Raw genomic sequence first — 18,343 nt, 5'->3', positions numbered from 1 at the left:
CGGGAGGGGGCGCCCATTCACTCTTGCTGGGAGGGCTTCTGAATCCTCGGAATTTTACCTGTGGCCTGTCTCCACTGTCAGCTGTGACTGCTATTTTAATTCTGAAATGCAGCTGCTCCTTTGCCAGTCTTGACACAACCTTTTAGGTATGTTCTGAAGCATGACTCATGCCACTCTCCAAAGGCCAAACCACCCCAGTGGTCTGTTCAATCAGCCCTCCGCTTCCTGGTCTAGGGATGTCCTCGGACCGAGGTGCAATCTGAGCAGGTAGGAATTCCAGCCGAGACACTTGGCAGAAGACTCTAGAGACCACATGAGAGGCCTCAGGGACAAAGGGAAGGAGGTTAAAAACGTAACTGCCAAAGTTTTACTTAATCTAAAAGAGCCTATTGATTATGTAGCACCATTCTTTCCACTAATAAGCAGGACTGAAATGTTTGCTGAGCCCTCGATTTGCTACAGGGCTGGGACCTGAGGGAGAGAGGGAAGGAGGAAGGGAGGGAGGAGGGAGGGAGAGGGGGGTTAACAAACTCCACAGGTGTCTTGGAGAGCACATATTAACTTCAGGATTCCGATGCTAGGACAGGTGATTAAGTGAGGACAGTCACTTTTATCATTCATTAATTTCTATTAAAGTGTACACCTTGCAGACTCCAACTCTCGCACTGGATCACTGTGACTTTATTTTTTCCACAAAATACAAAGCTTCACACCACATTATAGTAGTGTTCTAACACAAGAAAACCCCAACATTTTCATGAAGGGGTGATTTATATATAGGATATTGATTTTATACGTTCTTAAAACAATGAAATTGTCATGACAAAGTAATGCCAAACTTGTATAACATGCAGATTATTGCTTAGAACTTGCATATACTTGAAAATGACACACCTACAAAGTACACAAACATTTCAAAATTTTAAGGGAAATACCTCAAGGTGTCTATTAATCCCTCCAAATAAAGCACAACCAGAAGCAAAAAAGGAAAGAACACTAAATTGCTGTTTTACTTGCTGATAAATCTGAATAACACTGATTTGTAAATTACCAAGTCTTGTATTTTATAAATAAAACCAAAGTTCTTCAGCCTTAAGGAAATACACTGGAAGGGATGTTCTCAAAATGTTAATAAATGTCTTCTGAAAAACTTCCAAAATCTGTCAATTAAATATTAATGTGATCTATTACCAGAAAAAACTAGGTATATATCACTATTGCTTTCATATTTACTGCAGTTTTCAAGTAAATTTTTCAAATCAAATCTATGTCTAAAATTATTATTGCAAAATAATTACCAAAAAAAATCTCATAACTCATCCCAGTTACAAGTTAGTAAGAGAGTATTATCAATGCAAAAATTCCTTGAGTAAAAAGTAGACATAATCATATCAGAAGCAAACCAAGCAAGGAACAGAAAAATACATAGCATATTTCATTTACAGTTATATTTTTAGGCTTCATTAACCAAAGAAGTAGTAGATACCTTGATGCACACTTAATTACAGAAAGAATTACACAAAGATATAAAGGAAAAAGGTCATAATCATACAGATGATGATTAACCAGTTTTCAGCCAGAGGTATTGTATTTATAGTTTTGAGATTTAGAAAAATTTCTCTCTCTCTCTTTTTTTTTTTTTTTTGGTCTCAAATATAGGGCTTGATTTCAAAATTGTCTACTGCTCAGAGGGAATCAGTGTAAACATTTTCAATGCAAACAAGCCAATCGTTAGCTTCACTGCCATCCAAGTATCTTCCAAGGAAAGCATGACCTTATCAAAGCTGATAGAGACAGTTTGAGGTCTGGGCTAAAAAGGGACAGGGCTCAGGTCCTTGGCTGTTGTACTTTGGAAAACACCCTGAGTAACCCATCTGCTGGTAAGCTTGTTTTTAAAAGAAACAAGATTAAAGAGCAGGACACAATAACACTGCCGTAGACCCGCACACCCTCCTAACGCAGAGCACCCTGGACTCCTCCTCCCCCCGTCCTGGGATGGGAGGAAGGACGCTTAGATAACTGACATGCCTACAGCAAACCCCCGGCTGAAACAGGCTATAAAGCTCTCATTATTGCTAAACCAGTTTAAGAGAAAGAGACTACAAATGTTCCTCAGTAAAACCATACCATCATTAGCTTTGCTTGGTGTTGTAAACTGAGCATTATTACACGCTAAACGGCTTCCTATAGCCTCTTAATAAATTATGGTTTGTCTGTTTGCTACTCAAACTTACTGCAATGCTTTTTTTGTTTCTCAACAAAAGAACATATTTGTGAACTTTTAAATTTGCCTCAATAGACTGGGAAGCTTACAGGTAAGGGGAGTCCCCAAAAGTTGACCTAGAAAGGTGCTGGCAAAAAGAAGGGAGGTGCTGGCGAGGTGCTCACGGTCATCGGAGGAAGAGCTGGATGCTGGACGGGCTCAAAAGATTCAGAGAGAAAACCAGATGGAGGGACCAGCATCGCTGCTTTTAAGGGCAAACCGGTTGGTTGTGGTGTCTCCTCCAACCGCAGGTCCTGCTGGGTTTTCTTTGTTCTAGCACACAGCACATATGCTTCGTGTCAGAACTCCCTTTCAGGACCTGTAGTGTGCCTTCGTCAGCCGGCTGTGGTTAGGGCTGGGGAGGCGTGCGCCCGGGGCCCCTGAGCACGGTGGGGTCTCGGGGCTGTGCCGGTGGGACCCGTGGAGACACGCTGTGCCACATTTCTGATAAAACCGCATGAGATGGCTTCTTACGGAATCCAAAACACACACATACATAGTCTTCTATGAGGTGAAGTGTAACTGATGATTCAACAATTACACGGACTTCCCAGTGTCATCCAACCGACTAAACCACTTAAAGCCAATTCAAATGCATAGCTGCATATTTGGAGTTAAGAGTAACCTAGAAACTGAAATTTGCTCAAACATTTATTTAAATAGTGTCTTTTGGAACATGTTTATTTTCCTTAAAAATGAAGCAGAACAAACATGAACATAACAACACACCTTTCCCCACATATCTCCATGAGAAGAATATTTCTAAACACATCAGAACAAATGGTGTTACCAACAGTAAAGGTGGCTTTTCACACCAGGGAAGAACCATTCTCCACATGTCCAATGCACCTCAGAGAAAGTGTACAATTTAAAAACTGATACGTTTAGCAAAAATTTGATTTGAGTCAAATAGGTTAAAATTTAGAAGAGTTTGATTCAGACTTTGATTACAACAGTACGGGGTCATCCACAGTCTATCAGTCGCCCTTAGGAATGGTGAAGACATTATTATTTCTCTTAACATAGGGCAAGTCCATAAGACAACAAAATTGAACAAAACTTTGAAATCAAAATTGCATTTCAACTTCCTATAACATATCAAGACAATTTAAGCAGGAATTCATTTCTTTGCATTCATATATAACTCCATTTTGAGTTTTAAATAAATGCAAATAATATTCATTAAAAAAATTTTTGATACAAGAATGCAAACTCTATAAACTCAAGCTCAAAGTTTTAAATTCTCCCAAATAAAATATAGAATGCAGTCTATGACCTTGCATGCTGTTTAGCTAATTTTCATTCATTTTCAAAATTTTGTAAGAATTTTCATTTTCTAGAGTACTACACATCCAGAGAACGTCTTGATAGTTACAGGTTGTCACTAATCTTTTTCTACAAAAATAGAGTTGCTTAAAAATTTATACCAATTTGCTTTCATTTTCTATAAATATTTTAACAGTTGTTAAATATCAGAATGCCTAATAGAATCGTTTAAATTAATCTATGTAGTTCAAAGATTTAACATGTAAAATGTCTAGCAAAAGTTTGTCATTTAATAAATGAAAACTTCATCATTTAATAAATGAGATGTCCTGTCTTTAACTACTTGTATCTTAGGGAGGCGGATACAATCACAGCACAGCCGAGTGCAGCTCCTGTCACGATCTGACTTAAAGGAGCACAGCAGCTTGCGGTGTCTTTTCCATCTCACGTCTGTTGTGTGAGGTGAGGAAGTATGCACAATCCACTTCTGGATACTGACTCTGGACGTTAAATGAGCTGTCGCAACGCCAGCATAAAATGAGAATCGCCGACGAAGGGAATAACAAACTTGAGCTCGACACGTTGGTACTTTAAATGCACCTACTTGGAGAGGGGCTACCCTACTGAAAGGTGCTGCAGTGAAAGTGAAAGTGAAGTCCGAAGCATGAAATAGCAACTATAAGAACTGAAGCTGCCATATGGAAACTCACTAAGGTAATACAGCTTTATACTGTCTTCGTTTTGACGGTGGGTTTAAAATCTGTGTTCAGAAACTATAGAAATATCCAAAGAGTCAAAAATATTTATTTCATGTTTTGTTTCTTTCTAAAGGAATGTATTTCCAAAATAGTTTTCTAATATAAATGTTTTCCTTTTAAAAAGCCATTTTTCTTGCAAAAGAGCGAGAAAAGAACAAAATAAAACCCTGTGCTTTCCTACCCCTCGGAACAGTCAGTACATGTTTAAGTGCCGATGTGGAGAAGGCACTAAATGTAGTAACAAATGATCAGTGTACAATTAGTAAACTTAGAAACAAATACCTAAATTTTTACATTCCTTTAATTCTTTCAAAAATTAGTGTACCTGGTATAAGCCAATCAACTTCATTGTATCCTTTTGTTACTGACTGAGATTTCAGTTGCCTTCTTTAAATGTTCTAAAACTTACCAGGCTCTATCTGCACTGGACAGTCAGGTCAAATCAAATCAAGTGAAATCAAAGGTCTGGAAATATCCAGCTAGCCTCCCTTCGTCATCACAACACGAACAATGAGAGTGAATCAAACCTTCTCCTTCAAGCTGAGAAACTGAACGGATTAGGTCTTTTGGTTTGGGTTCAATTAAATTCAAGTATGTACCACTGACTAATTTTTTTCCTTTAGGTAAGAGCGATCGTTGAAGTCAAGTGCTTGAGAAAAATAAATAAAAGCAATAACAACTAACTATGTAATTCTATATTTAGGTTGTAGGGACCAAAGCGAAAGCGAACATAAACTCACACAAACAGGAGGGAAAGAAAAGTCACCAGTCACTTAGCCTCACATAAAACAGTAACATTGATCATCAGAACACTTGGATTAAATTATCTTTTTCCTGTCCTTTCGGAAGGATAGAAATTCAAACACTCAAAATGCTGATTAAGCAAGCATGAGTGTAAATTGTGAGTAAAATATGAATACTGATTTTTTTTTTTTTTTTGTAGTTTTGGTCTCATCAAGAAGAGGCCTAGTTTAGAAGCATGAAAAATACATACTGCAAAAGACTTTGGTGCTAATGACGCTGGATTCTGAACTCAGGGGAGGTTCTGCAAATAGAATAATGTTTCTCATAGAAAAAGTGCAAAGGAAGCAGAGAGACACAGCAGTGTTAAAGCTTTTTTCTTAATGACTCCTCCTATTAGCCTAAACCCTCATCTATAACATGCATGTTTAGAAGGACGAATTCACCGTTTAAGCTCTATTAGATCTGCCTTAAGCTTTACTACAAAAGAAAAAGGCAATAATTTGACAAAATGTTAAAAATAGAAATAATAAAGTGATGTCAGAAGAAATCAAAAAATGTAGGAAATATTTTCCGTAACTGAACTAACTAAAGATTCCCAAATAAGTAAAATACTTCCTCATTAGTAGGTGATGGCATATACATACGAAAAAAGACATCACTTCTAATGGCCTAAGAAAAAGAACATTTCAACAATTTGGAAATTAAACCTTACCCAGGTATTACAGCCATAGTAAGAAGTGAGTGCAGTACAACAAAATGTGGAGAGCTATTTACAGATTTAAAAGCAGTTCCCATTCTTTCAAAATTGGTGACGTAAAACCAAGTGCACCAAATTAGCATAGTCATCTTTTCACAGAGAAAAATACCAATGCAGGTTAACAGATTGCTAAAAAGATCCATCACCATATTTATAATTTTTATTTAGACCTTTTAAGATTTTATCCATGCTTATAATGCCAAAGAAATTCAAAAAATAAATCTCGGGATAGAAATTAAATTTCAGTTTCTCTTTTCTAAAGGTTAAAAAAAGACCCTGAAACCCTGGATGACAAGTGTAATTAATAAAGAAGCACAAGAACATGCCAAGAATTCACCCTATCAGCAGATGTAATATGGGTAGTAATGAAGTAATGCTTATCAATAGCCCGCTTTTAGTCAAGTTTCCCATTCTGAAGACTCTTTTTGGCTTTCTCTTGTCTGATGAGAGAGATGACTTTGATGCACCCCTTTGAAATTTTGATCATCCACATGACGTTCATCACATCCAAAACTAAACAAGAAGAGATCCAGGTAAATTGAACTAAAACTCCAAGCCTCAAGTAGGCTTCTGTTCCCAACACGGAATATATATAGGCATACAAAGGAGGTATCGAGACAATCCGCACGACGAAGAACACCACTGTCATGAGTATCCCATTGATGACGTTCGCCCTGGAAAACTTAGGATACTTCAGAGCTTCAAAGAACCACCTGGGAAAAAAGTAAAGAACCATCATCTTTATTCTGCATCTCAGAGGGTTAACAATTTTAATTTTAGTTTTTGTGCTTAAAATTCAGTGAACATTCCCCTAAGATTTACATGGCAAGGCCAAGGGCCTAGAATAGTCAACATAACCCTGAAAAAGAACAAAATTGGTAGACTCACATTCAAGACTCACTATGAAGCTACAGTAATCAAGACAGCATGGCGCTGATGCAAGAACAGACAAACAGATCAATGGAACAGAGCAAAGAGCCCAGAAATAGACCCACACAAATATACTCAACTGATGTTTGACAACTAAAGGTAACTTAAATGCAGAAAGATTAGTCTTTTCAACAAACAGTTCTGGAACAGATAGGTATCTGCATGTAGAAAAATGAACCTAGGCAGAGACCTCACATCTTACACAAAAATTAACTCAAAATGGACCACAGACTTAAAAGTAAAATGCAAAACTATAAAACTTCTAGAAGAAAACATAGGGGAAAAAATCTATATAATCTTGGTTTTGGTGATAGTATTTTAGATATAATACCAAAGGCATGATCCATAGGAGAAAATATTAACAATGTAGACTTCACTAAAATTAAAACCTTGCTCTTTGAAAGGCACTGTTAAAAGAAAATGAAAAGACATCCAAGTACTGGGAGAGAATAAATATTCAAAATACAAACATGATGAAGTACTTGTATCCAAAATATATAAAGAACTCTTAAAACTCAACAATAAGGAAACAACCCAACTATAACATGGGCAAAAGATCTTAAACATGCCATCAGAGAAGATATGTGGAAGAAAAAGAAACATATAAAAAGATGTTAAACACCATTTGTCATTAGAAAAATGTAAATTAAAACAATGACATACTATGACATATCTATTAGAATGAGTAAAATCCATAAATCTGACAACACCAATTGCTGGCAAGGATGTGGAACAAGAGGAACACTCATTCATTGTTGGTGGGAATGCAAAATGATAAAGCCAGTTTGGAAGACAATATTACAGTTACCATGTTAAACATATTCATGGCACACAATCCAACAATCATACTTCTAGGTATTTTTCTATTTGATTTCAAAATATATGTCCAAAAACCTGCATGCAAATGTTTACACTAGCTATATTCATAACTGCCCAAAACTGGAGGCAACCAATATGTTATTCAGTAGGTGAATGGATAAGCAAATTGTGGTACCAACATACAATAGAATACTACTCAGCAATAAAAAGGAACAAATTATCAATTGATATAACACCATGGGTGAATCTTAAATGCATATTGATAAATCAAAGAAACCAGTCTGAAAATGCTACCTATTGTATGAATCCATTTATATCACATTCTGGAAAGAGCAAAACTAAAAAGACAGAAAACAGATCAGTGGTTGCCAGAGGTTCAGGGAGAGCAGAAGAGGGCAGAACAGGTGAAGCACAGCGACATTTTAGGGTGGAGAAACAACTCTGTATCACACTGTAGCAGTGGATACATAAAGTTACACATCCGTTAAAACTCAAAGAACAGCATGAAGAGTGTATGCAAATTTTTAAAAATCAATTTTAGGAGGTTGGGGGATGCCAGGCAGAATGTAGACCATGACAAAAGAATCTAATTGCATTCCAAATACATGACATGACCTCACTGAAGGGAGCAGGGTAAAAAGACATGACTTATGTAACTTTGAAAATGAATTAAGACTGTAAGACTAAAGACAAAAGAAACTGTACACAGGCACTATACTCTAAGCTAGTAAAATTGTGTCTCGTGGGGGAACAGGTTAACAATTGTGAAACAATTATATACGTATATTGGGTTTTAACAAGTAAGTAAATTTTGTTTGATGGTGAAGTGGGGACCAGGTTTCTCATGTTGGAGTGGAAAGTTACAGACAATTCAGTGTAAAAGGTTAGAGTGGTCCATATGCTACTGGATTAGAGTTGGAAACTTCAGTATGAACTCATGCTTAGCTTAATACAGATACAAAGATGGACACCTCCAGAAATAATTACAGACATGTGTGTATGCACAAGTTAGTATATTTCCAAGTTGTCATCAGAAAGGGCATAGAACCAATAATGCCCCAGTAGCAGTGAGCACACCCAGGTCCCAGATTTTGGTTCCTAATACCAGTCTCCAATAAAAGGAATCAAGATTCCTTGAGAAATGGCTGATTCTAGGGCTGGGAAAGAGAACACACAATATAAACCTAGAGTATTTTTTAGTGTCAGAAAGTAAAGAAGTGCTCAAAAAAAAAAAAAAAAAACCAAAAAAAAACCAAAACCACACACAAAACGATGAGGTTATGTAAAAGGGATGTAGTAACCATTTGAACTAATAATGTAGGACTGGGTTCAAACCCAAAGGATGAAATACATGTCCATGAAGCCATAGTAATATAAATGAATGAATGAATGAATAAGGGAGAAAAGATAAATAGCCTAAATAATTACCAATAACATAAGTAAATATTTCTCCCTCGTGAAGCATGACTCTTCATGAGGGACTCTGCGTAGCGACTTCCTTCCCAAGAGCTCAGTACAGAGGCAGGTGGGGTGGAAACAGCAGCTTTAAACCTGAGAAACCTTACAAACCCCAGCTCTGCCAGGTGAACGAGGTGAACATCCACAGTGATAAGCCATGTTTATGTACGAAGTCCTGATATAACGTATATGGGAACCCTCTGTATCCCCCTTGAAACTTTTCTGTTAGTCTAAAATTATTCTCAAGTAAAACCTTTATTTTTTAAGAATTCAGTGAGTATTTGCTTTATTCTACTTTTTCCTCCTTAAAAACAAATCTGTCTTGCCTAATTTTACCTCATTACATTTTAGATGTTAAATTGTAAATGCAGTAAAATATAGTCATGTATCTTAATATTGAACTTGACTGAATTAGTCACGACTAAGCTAGAAACTGCTCATCCTCAGAAACTTAACATTAACTGTTAAAATAAACCTGAAAATACTTTACTGAGAGATTAAAATATCAAATAGAAATAACCTGAAGGGTAAGAGAGGTATATACAAGTACATGCAGGGTGAAGCGAGAGGGGTTAAATTATTCAAGGCAGTTAAAAAAGAAACCAGTTAGGTAGCAACGGTCAAATTAATAAAATAATATCACAAATAGGAAAAATGTCACTGAAGCAGTAAAGTCAACATTTTTCCTCTATTGAGATCTCCGATCCCCCAGCTGACTCTGCTCCAGAGATTTTCCCCCTCTTATCCTCAGCCATTCATTTCTCTGACTATACGGTGGCCTTGGGCTTAATCAGAAATGCTACACCTCAAATAACTCTCCCCTTCTTAGCACAGCTCGCAGTTCCCCACATTTCCCACCACTCAGTTGCATCTAAACCTCCTCTCTGACCGTCCACTCCCAGTCGCTCACTACCAGCCTGTGATCACTTCCTCCCCACTCCCTGAACTCGGCTAGCTCCCGGACACGCACCAGCACCCTCAGTTCCCTCACTTCATCTGTCTCACTGTCTTGCCCGTGCCCACCCTCTCATCAAGCCCGCTTTCCTTAGGCAGGGGGGACAGAGGGAAGGAGGGCACCGTGCTCTGCAGTCAGAACGCCTGAGTTCAAAGCCTGCCCCGGCCCCTCAGCTGCTGCGCGGTCTCACCTCTCTGTGTCTGACCTCCGGCTCTCAGTTTTATCTCTGCAACCAGGGGCAACGACGGTACCTCCCTCACACTGTGAAGCAGCTAGGACACAAGGTAAGAATGCCTCCACACTAAGAGCTCAGTTGATAGCTGTTATTACTCAGCAGCACTGATATTAAGATAATGGCACACAGATCATTTAAAGAGATCTGAACTTCAACTGAATTCTCGAATTTGCTCAATGCTGTTCCTTTTACTTGACTCCACAGTCTCCAAAGAATTGCTTCCAAACCTCTGTCTCCCCAGTCAAGCCACTTCCGTTTCATTTGCTTCCACTCCTCAGTCCTATCAGATGAGCTGGCCTCTTCTACTACCAGCTTACAGGCCATCAGCCCTGGGCCCCTCCAGCTCAGACCCTAAGGCCTCGGATCTGCTTCTCAGGCATCTTCTTTTACCTCTGTGTTCAGACGAAGAAACTTCTCTTGCCCTCTCCACGGCCAGCTGCCTCTGCCCCAAGCTGCGTACCGAGGTGGACTCCGGTCCACCACTCATGCCCTTTCCCTTGCTCCAGCTAGTTCCCCATCCATAGATTCATTTTTTTCTTCTCTCTTACCAACATGCCCAGTTCTTCCTAATTCAAAAATTTCTCCTTCTCTGCTTGTCTTCCCTATCAGACTTTTAAAAAGAGAAGTCAACCGTGGATTCACAGGCATTCTTGCTGTGCTTCACATCCTGGTACAATACGATGGCATGCCCCTACAAAAGAAATCGGTCCCCAGGGCCTCCCTATAGCCAAGACAGTGGCTGCGTCTTAGCTTTCACCCCGCGTAGCTTTCCTACAGCACGCGACACTGCCAGCATCTCACTTCCCTCTCTCCTCTCCTGTTTCCATGAGACTGTTTCCTCTTGATTCCCTAACCACACTTACCTAGTCTCCACTTCCTCTGCCTGTCCCTTCGACACTTGTGCCTCCCAAGCACACTTCCTTCCATCTGCTCTGCCAAGGCCATTTCATCCATCCTCAGGGGCCTGAGGGGCTCAGAATGAGCTCCCCAAAATGTGCCACTTCGGCGAGCAGAACATTTTGAGCTGAAAGCAAGTAAGACCCAGCAGACTCAAGAAAAACTCCCACCTCCTCTTTAACCACCTAAAAAGAATATAGACAGGTGGTCTGGCCCACAAAGAGAGCTATTACCAGAGGTAACTTTTTATATAAACAAACTATTTATCTGGATGGCAAGACACACATCTAATTACCAAATATCTGATCTTCTTATCGTCCTGAGAATCAGCCTCCTCCCCAGGCCCCTGTTCCATTCCTTGGCTCAGGGTGGCATAGAAGCCTCTGTTGCCCAGCCGTGGGTCTCACTGTCCTTGTGGGACCCCCATGTGTATGTAATTAATTTTCCTTTCCTCCTGTTAATCTGCCTTATGTCAGTTTGATTTTTAGACCTGCCAAAGAACCTAGACGGGTAGAGGGGAAATTTTTCCTCCTCAAAAGCTCAATGCCCTGACACAAATCTCTGGTTTCAAGTTCTCTCCTAAATTCTACCTGCAGTTCTGTATTTCTGACTTAATGCTGAGCATATTCACCTGACAAATCACAAATTCTCAAATATGCCTAAAACTCAACATGCCTAAAACCAATACCCTACTCCATGCCTAACCTCCCCTTCCCCCATGACCACCACCACAGAAAACGGCCTATTTCTCTTCCAAACCTCCCAATATTAATCAATAAAATCACCACTGACTTAGCCATCCAAGTCAGAAACCTGGAGCCATCCCCTCTAGACTGCCCCTAGTAACCAAGCCCTATCCATTTTGTCTCCTACAATTCTTCCTAATCCTTCTCTGATTCGTCCCATTCCCACTGCGGTCATTAAAATGTTCGGTCCTCGGTGTGTCTCACCGGCTGACCGCAACATCCTAAGTCCACGTTCCCAGCCGTGTCTCTCGGACACCGCGCAGCCTACGTTGCGCTCAGCCCAGCCCACCTCCTGTTCTCCAGCGCCTGGCGCGCTTTCCGCATGTTTGGTTGTCTGGAGAGGCGGTCACCTGCAGAGCCAGACTTCAGGAGCTTGTGCTTTGGCTTTCCTGTGCGGTCACCCCGTTCATCTCCGGCCAGTTTCCCCCGTGATGGCTGCCTGGTCTTTAAGCCAGTCTTTCAGAGGAACCAACTCAAACATTAATTCAAGGCAAAATAACATTTATGTAATTGTCCTTATCTTCCCCTCTCGTGTCAGAAGGACCGCTTATTTTACTGGAATCTCTCTCTTCTTACCTAATGAGAACACTCCTTCAACCCAACAAATAAAGGCTCACAGTCTGTGAGTAGCTGTGCGGAATCTGAGAGGGGAAAGGAGCAGGAGGAAGCAGGAACACAGGCGTGTGGGGAGGAAGGAGAGAGGGAAGACAGTCTTTCCTCCCCACCCACAGTCACTACTCGGATGGGCGTAAAAGCCAGCAGGTTGCACGTGTTTGTAATCTTTCCCGGCCCTGTGGAGACAGAGCCATCTCTGGTCACCCAGCACTTCTCCCTCCCGCTGCTCTTCTAAAGGACCTTGCGGTTAAGTTTCCTGGGAGTTAATTGTGCAGAGTGTGGTACTAACTACAAATGGTGTGAAAACAAGGTATGAGCTGGTGGAATTCACATTTGAAAAGAGGGGAGAGGGCTTCCTGTAACTAGAGAAAGAAAGGGGAAAAAAACGAGAAAAGAGGATGGAGCGGAGACTCAATCCCTACGTGGTCCTGGTTCAGTGAGTTTTAGGAGCTGAGAGTCGGCAGTGCGAGTGAGCTCTGGGGAAGAGGCAGGGTCCAGGGGATACTGTGAGCTCAAGAGCAACAGAGAGAATTTTAAGAAGTGTTGCTGTAACAAACTGGATCTTGGTTGACACCCTTGGAAAAACTCCAAATAAAGATGCAGATGCTGTACTGCTTCTGGGATTCTCCACAGAGACGGGGCCATGAGCTGACTCCTGGTTTTATCTTCGTTGCAAATGTAATGCTTTCAGGCATGTGGACGTTTGTGTTTAATAAATATTAACTCTGGAAATTAAGGAGTTCAGGAACTCAGTTTTAGAAAGCTTGTCCTCCATCCCAGTATTGTTTTGCCTCCCCTTCTACTTCCAAAGTTTTCCTTCACTGTACCTACTCTCCCTTCTCTCGTTCCTCAATTCTAGACACTCAACTGTATGTTTTAAATACCATCTTTTCTCATGGTTTCAAATGTAACTGTTATCTGATCACTCCCAAATTCCTCTCTCCACCTTCTGCCACGTTTCCCCTCAGATGCGCTGTCCTCTTTCCCAGCATGTCCAAAGCCAACGCGTCATGTTCCCTCCAAGTCTTCCTAATTCTCATCTCTTTTCATTTCTCCAAGTCCAGTGTGGAAGATGATATTGTAAACATGTCTTCTTTCCCTCTATCTTTAATTTCTTATCACTGCCGAATTCACTTTTTCTTCCCTCACAATCTTTATTCCGTCATATCCGCTCTATCCCCCCAGCCTAACTTGGACTCCTGTTTATTTCCTGGACTAATGAAATTCCACTGTTTGTTCACAGAACTGAGAGCTGTATACTAACCTAACTCAACCTTTGGTCTCTTGTCTTACAATTTATCCTACAAATACCAAAAACTAGAATTACTCAGCACTGTTTTCAGAATGTGTTTCTCCACTAGCATGCATCCTTACTGTCCACTGGTCAAGTTCAGTCAGCTCTCCTTGGTGCTCAACACCCTCTCTGTCTGTCCGTTCTCCTCCTAAGACGTAATCTTTGATCCTGCAAATCTATGCAGTTTCTCTTTCATGTGGCATGTTTATTCCACCTTTCAAAAACTCATGTTCACTCCTTTCTCCCTTTGCCATATCCACCTCCAAAAAAATCCTAAAACATTTAAGAATATGTCCCAACTTCTCTTTGAAGACTTATGTGACAAACGTCAATCAGTAACAGGTCTCAAAATGTGGTTCATGGACCCCTGAGAGTTTTGAGGGGTGGTCTACATGGGAAAACTATTTTTAAAATGATACTAAAATATTATCCACCTTTCTCATTGTTCTGACTTCCATAACAATGGTGCAAAGTACTGATGGATAAAACTGTTGGCATCTTGGCACAAATCATGGCAATGGTACCAAACGGTCCTAGTCTAGTCACCAGTGCGGTCCTTACCGTTGCATTTTTACACCTAAAAAGGGGGTGGGGTGGGGGAGAATTTCACCTAAGAATGTCCTTGATGAAGCAGTAAGGATGATTAATCTTATTAACTCATGCCCTTTGACTATATGCCCTTTTAATAGTCTGTGTGATAAAATGGAAAGTACACATACAGTACTTCTGCTGCAAGCAAACAGTTGTCTGGAAGAAAAACCCTTGGATGATGATTTGAATTGTGGGCTAAACTGCCTACTTTTTCCACAGAAGACCATTTCTACTTGAAAGAATAACTAAATAACAATGGTTATTCAGACGTGGGCATCTGGCAGGCATTTTCTTCAAAAATGAACAAAGTGAGCTTGTCAAATCAAGGAAAGAACTTGACAGTATTTACTGTCGATGACAAGACATGAACTTTCAAATGACAAAAATCAGAATTTTGGAAAATTTGTGTCTGCCACTGTAAATTCGATAACCTCCCAATATTTAAAGCTTTTCTGATGAGATCAGTAGTAATACTAACAAATGTGGGCTTTTTAAATATTATCTAATAAATGTATCAGCATTTATTATAAGACCTACATAACTCAGTGAACCAGTATTTTCCAAATGATCAAGGCATGATGATACAAAATTATGCATGGGTAAAAGATTCAAAGCACAGGAGGGACGAATGGATTGAATGCACAGTGTATGAAAAGTTCAGCTGATATGGTTTCAGATTCCACATGTAACGAACCTTTAAGAAACTACCTCTTGGTATATTTTGGTGCAGTATTACAAGAATATCCACAGTTATTTGAAAAGGTTGCTAAAATACCCCTCCCTTTTCCGACTACACTATTAACTCTGAGAGGCAGATTTTTTTATATGTTTCAGACAGAACAACATTTCACAACAGACCGAAAAACAGAAGCAGACTTGAGAATCCAGCTGAATTCTATCATGCTAGACATTAAAAAGGTTTGCAAAAATGTACAATAATTCTGTACAATGACAGAATGACTGTTCTCATGGAAAATTTTTCATTTTGGCAATGTAGTTATTTTTCACATACACAAAAAACATTATGTTAACATGAAATGTTACAGTTAATAGTTAATAACTTAATAAATATTTTTAAATGTTTCCCTTTTAATTTCCAACCTGGTAACTATCAATAGCTATAAGCCTACAGGAAATAAGAGTTTATTCAGGTCCTCAATAACTTATGAGATAAACAAGTTTGAGAACAGCTGTTTTATATCATTAATGCCAGCACTTTTTTCCTGCCCTTTTCCACATAATGTCTTATTTTTACTAACTTGTTATTTTATGTTTTTAAGTCCTATGTTCTCAAACACAGATTTGACACCAGACGCTCCCTTGAAGCTCCCTGAGGCAGGGATGAGGACATTCAGGTATGAGATGGAGTCAATAAATTCTGAATGAATGTATTAAGGGGCTTAGGTACAAGTTTTAATAAGGTATTTAATCTTAATCGCAATTCAAAAATATGTCCTCATGACAAGTAAGGGCATTCGGCAAAAAAGAAGTTACCATCGTTAAGTTACTTTTTATAAAAAGAAGCCTGATGCGTGAGTGTAACCCAGCAGCAGAAAGCTAACTGAAGCCCAAGTGTCTAAGCTTCATACTCCACCACATGCATCCATGCAACTTCTTATACCATACAAAAGTCTAAAATAGAATATAAAAATACCACCAACTCTAAAGAAAACAATTAAACTGTGGGAAACTCTAACAGCGCTTATGTGGCTGTGCTAAACTTTGTTACACTCTCCTTGCTGCTCCATGATACCATCTCTTGCTCATCTTCCAACCCCACTTCTCAATTTCTTAATCTGCAAAAGACTCGAAGCTTTTAAATAAAGGTACAGCATAGCTTTTTACTATAAAATTAAAGAATAAATTAAACTATCTCTAATACTATGATTTCTCAAAAAGAGTTTCAAACAAAAACAAATTGAAGTTTCTTTAAGGGTCAAAGTTGATTCTTCTCCTCCTTCAAAATCCACATCTCAATCATATTCAAGAGACAGACCTTGCTAAGGCTTAACGGATCACCTCTCAGGAACCATGCATCCAAAAAGCAACTAAATAACTGCTATGTGCAAGACAGTGTGTGGACGCTGGACCACACAAAGTTCAACAAAATATGGCTCCTGACCTAATGAAAGGCAGAGATAAATAAGAAACAGAAAAGAGAGAGAGAGAACATTACAATAAAGTATATTTATCATAAAGGTACAACTGTGCGTCGCTGTTACAGAAGCACAGGTGAGGGACACCCAAGCCAGCCTGGAAGAGATGGGGGTTGGTGAAAGAAACGACCCCTGGGCTGAGCCCTGAAGGGTAAGTGAGGAGCCAGGAGGCCTTTCCAGCAAAGGAACAGGTTGGAGCGAGAGGAGATTTTTGAGGGAAAATGTGCAGAAAAAGAGAAGACAGCTCCACCTGGAGAGCTTTCCGTCACGTGACAAGCCCATACTTGACCCTGGAAGCGCAGGAGCCACTGGCAGGGTCTAACCAGGGGAGCTACGTGTTCATTTTTACGTGTTGGGGAGATCGCCGTGGAAGACAAGAACACAAAAGAGATGAGAAAGGAAGGGGGTGGAGGCAGGTAGCCTGTCTAGAGCAGGAATCAGCAGGCTTCTTCCAGAAAGGGCCAGAGAGTAAACACAGAGGAAGGGGCCTTGGAAGCTGCGCCGTCTCCGTCACAGCTAGCCAGCTCTGCGCTGCGGGGTAAAGGCCGTCGCGGTGCACGTGCAAGCCCGCTGCGCTCCGGTGCGGCTGCACTTGCAAAACAGGAGGCAGGTTTGACCTTCAAGCCTCAGCTTGCCGACCCCAGTCTAGAACAGCACTGTCCAAAAGGGCTTCCTGCAACAACGAACCGTTCCACAGACGTCCTGCCCGATCTGACAGACACTAGCCACACGGGACTCCGAAGCGCTTGAAATGTTACAAGTTAGACTGAGGAACTGAATCTTTAATTTTACTTACTTTTAATTAAATTGCATGTAAATAGTCACATGTGGCTTGTGGCTACTCTACTGGGTGATACAGGGTTAGAGGCTGGTTCAGCACCCTGGGCAAGAGACAATGAAGCAGGGCACTAGAGATGCAGCAGAGATAGTGAGGAGGAGGCCAAGGCAAGAAGTATTCAGGAGATGATATGGTCGGACCTGGTGGTGGGCCAAATGCAGGTGAAGGAGAAGCAGTCAGATGATTCCCACATGTTAAGAATGGCTGGGCCACATGCTGAACAGGAGAATACACGAGAATACAGAGGGAAATATGTTACATTCTATTTTAGACATGTTGGACCCGAATTGCCACCTGGGAGAATAAAACCCCTGACAACAGTATAAAGAAGTGGATAATGTTAAATGTGTTCTTTTTATAGGGGAAGCCACTGCATCGCAGGAGTGTTACGCAACCCACCCAAGGTCAGAGCAAGAAGGTGGCAAGGTTAAACTGCAACTTTGCATGATTCTAAACTCCATGCACAGTCCACTACACCACATTGAGCAAATGGGTAGTGGCTAAAACCTTGCAAGCACAGCTCACCCAGAATGAAGCACAGAGAAGATCAGCGGGTCCAGAAGAGAGCCCTGGGGAACACCAGCATTTAAGGAACTGTCTCTTACAAAGAGGACTAAGAGAATGGCCGGAGAACTACAAGAACCGGGTGGGAGCGGTGTCATGGAAGCCAAGGGAGCCACGGCACTAGAAGGAGGAGGGGACCAACAGCATCAAGCCCACAGAGAGAGGCAGTAAGACAGGCACCAGAGAGAGTTCTCTACAGTTTGCAACGGGAAGTCACTGGGACCTCTAATGAAATCATTCCAGCAAAACAATACAAGGGGAAGCTTAATTTTAATGGGTTAAAGAACAAAAAAGACATGACAAAGTAGAGAAAGCAAACATAGGCGATGCTTTCGCGGTGTTTACTAGGCGTCAGCACACTGAACAGCTGCTACACTTAGCACTTACGGCAGTACTGACTGATGAGCACCCTGCCAGGTGCCTTACGTACGCATGTAAACATACATGTAACAAGACA

At 40.5% G+C, this 18,343-nt stretch overlaps 1 protein-coding gene across 10 annotated transcripts in view; it reads right to left on the bottom strand.

The window, feature by feature from the left end:
• Window positions 1–660: 660 nt before the first annotated feature.
• The window catches only part of TLCD4 (TLC domain containing 4), a 78,414-nt gene continuing 60,731 nt past the window's right edge, over window positions 661–18,343 (bottom strand). For 7 of the 10 annotated variants that reach the window (XM_014564535.2, XM_032487138.1, XM_032487139.1 and 4 more), the window contains one exon: window positions 661–6,501. In XM_014564535.2, the coding sequence (XP_014420021.1) occupies window positions 6,183–6,501 (319 nt within the window). In that variant the 3' untranslated portion in view covers window positions 661–6,182. The remainder of the gene's footprint in view (window positions 6,502–18,343) is intronic. The other 3 variants (XM_032487137.1, XM_014564534.2, XM_032487142.1) reach the window with 1 other exon arrangement.

Source organism: Camelus ferus, chromosome 9, assembly GCF_009834535.1.
Source record: "Camelus ferus isolate YT-003-E chromosome 9, BCGSAC_Cfer_1.0, whole genome shotgun sequence".
NCBI lineage: Eukaryota > Metazoa > Chordata > Mammalia > Artiodactyla > Camelidae > Camelus > Camelus ferus.
This window is presented reverse-complemented; position numbering and strand designations above follow the sequence as displayed.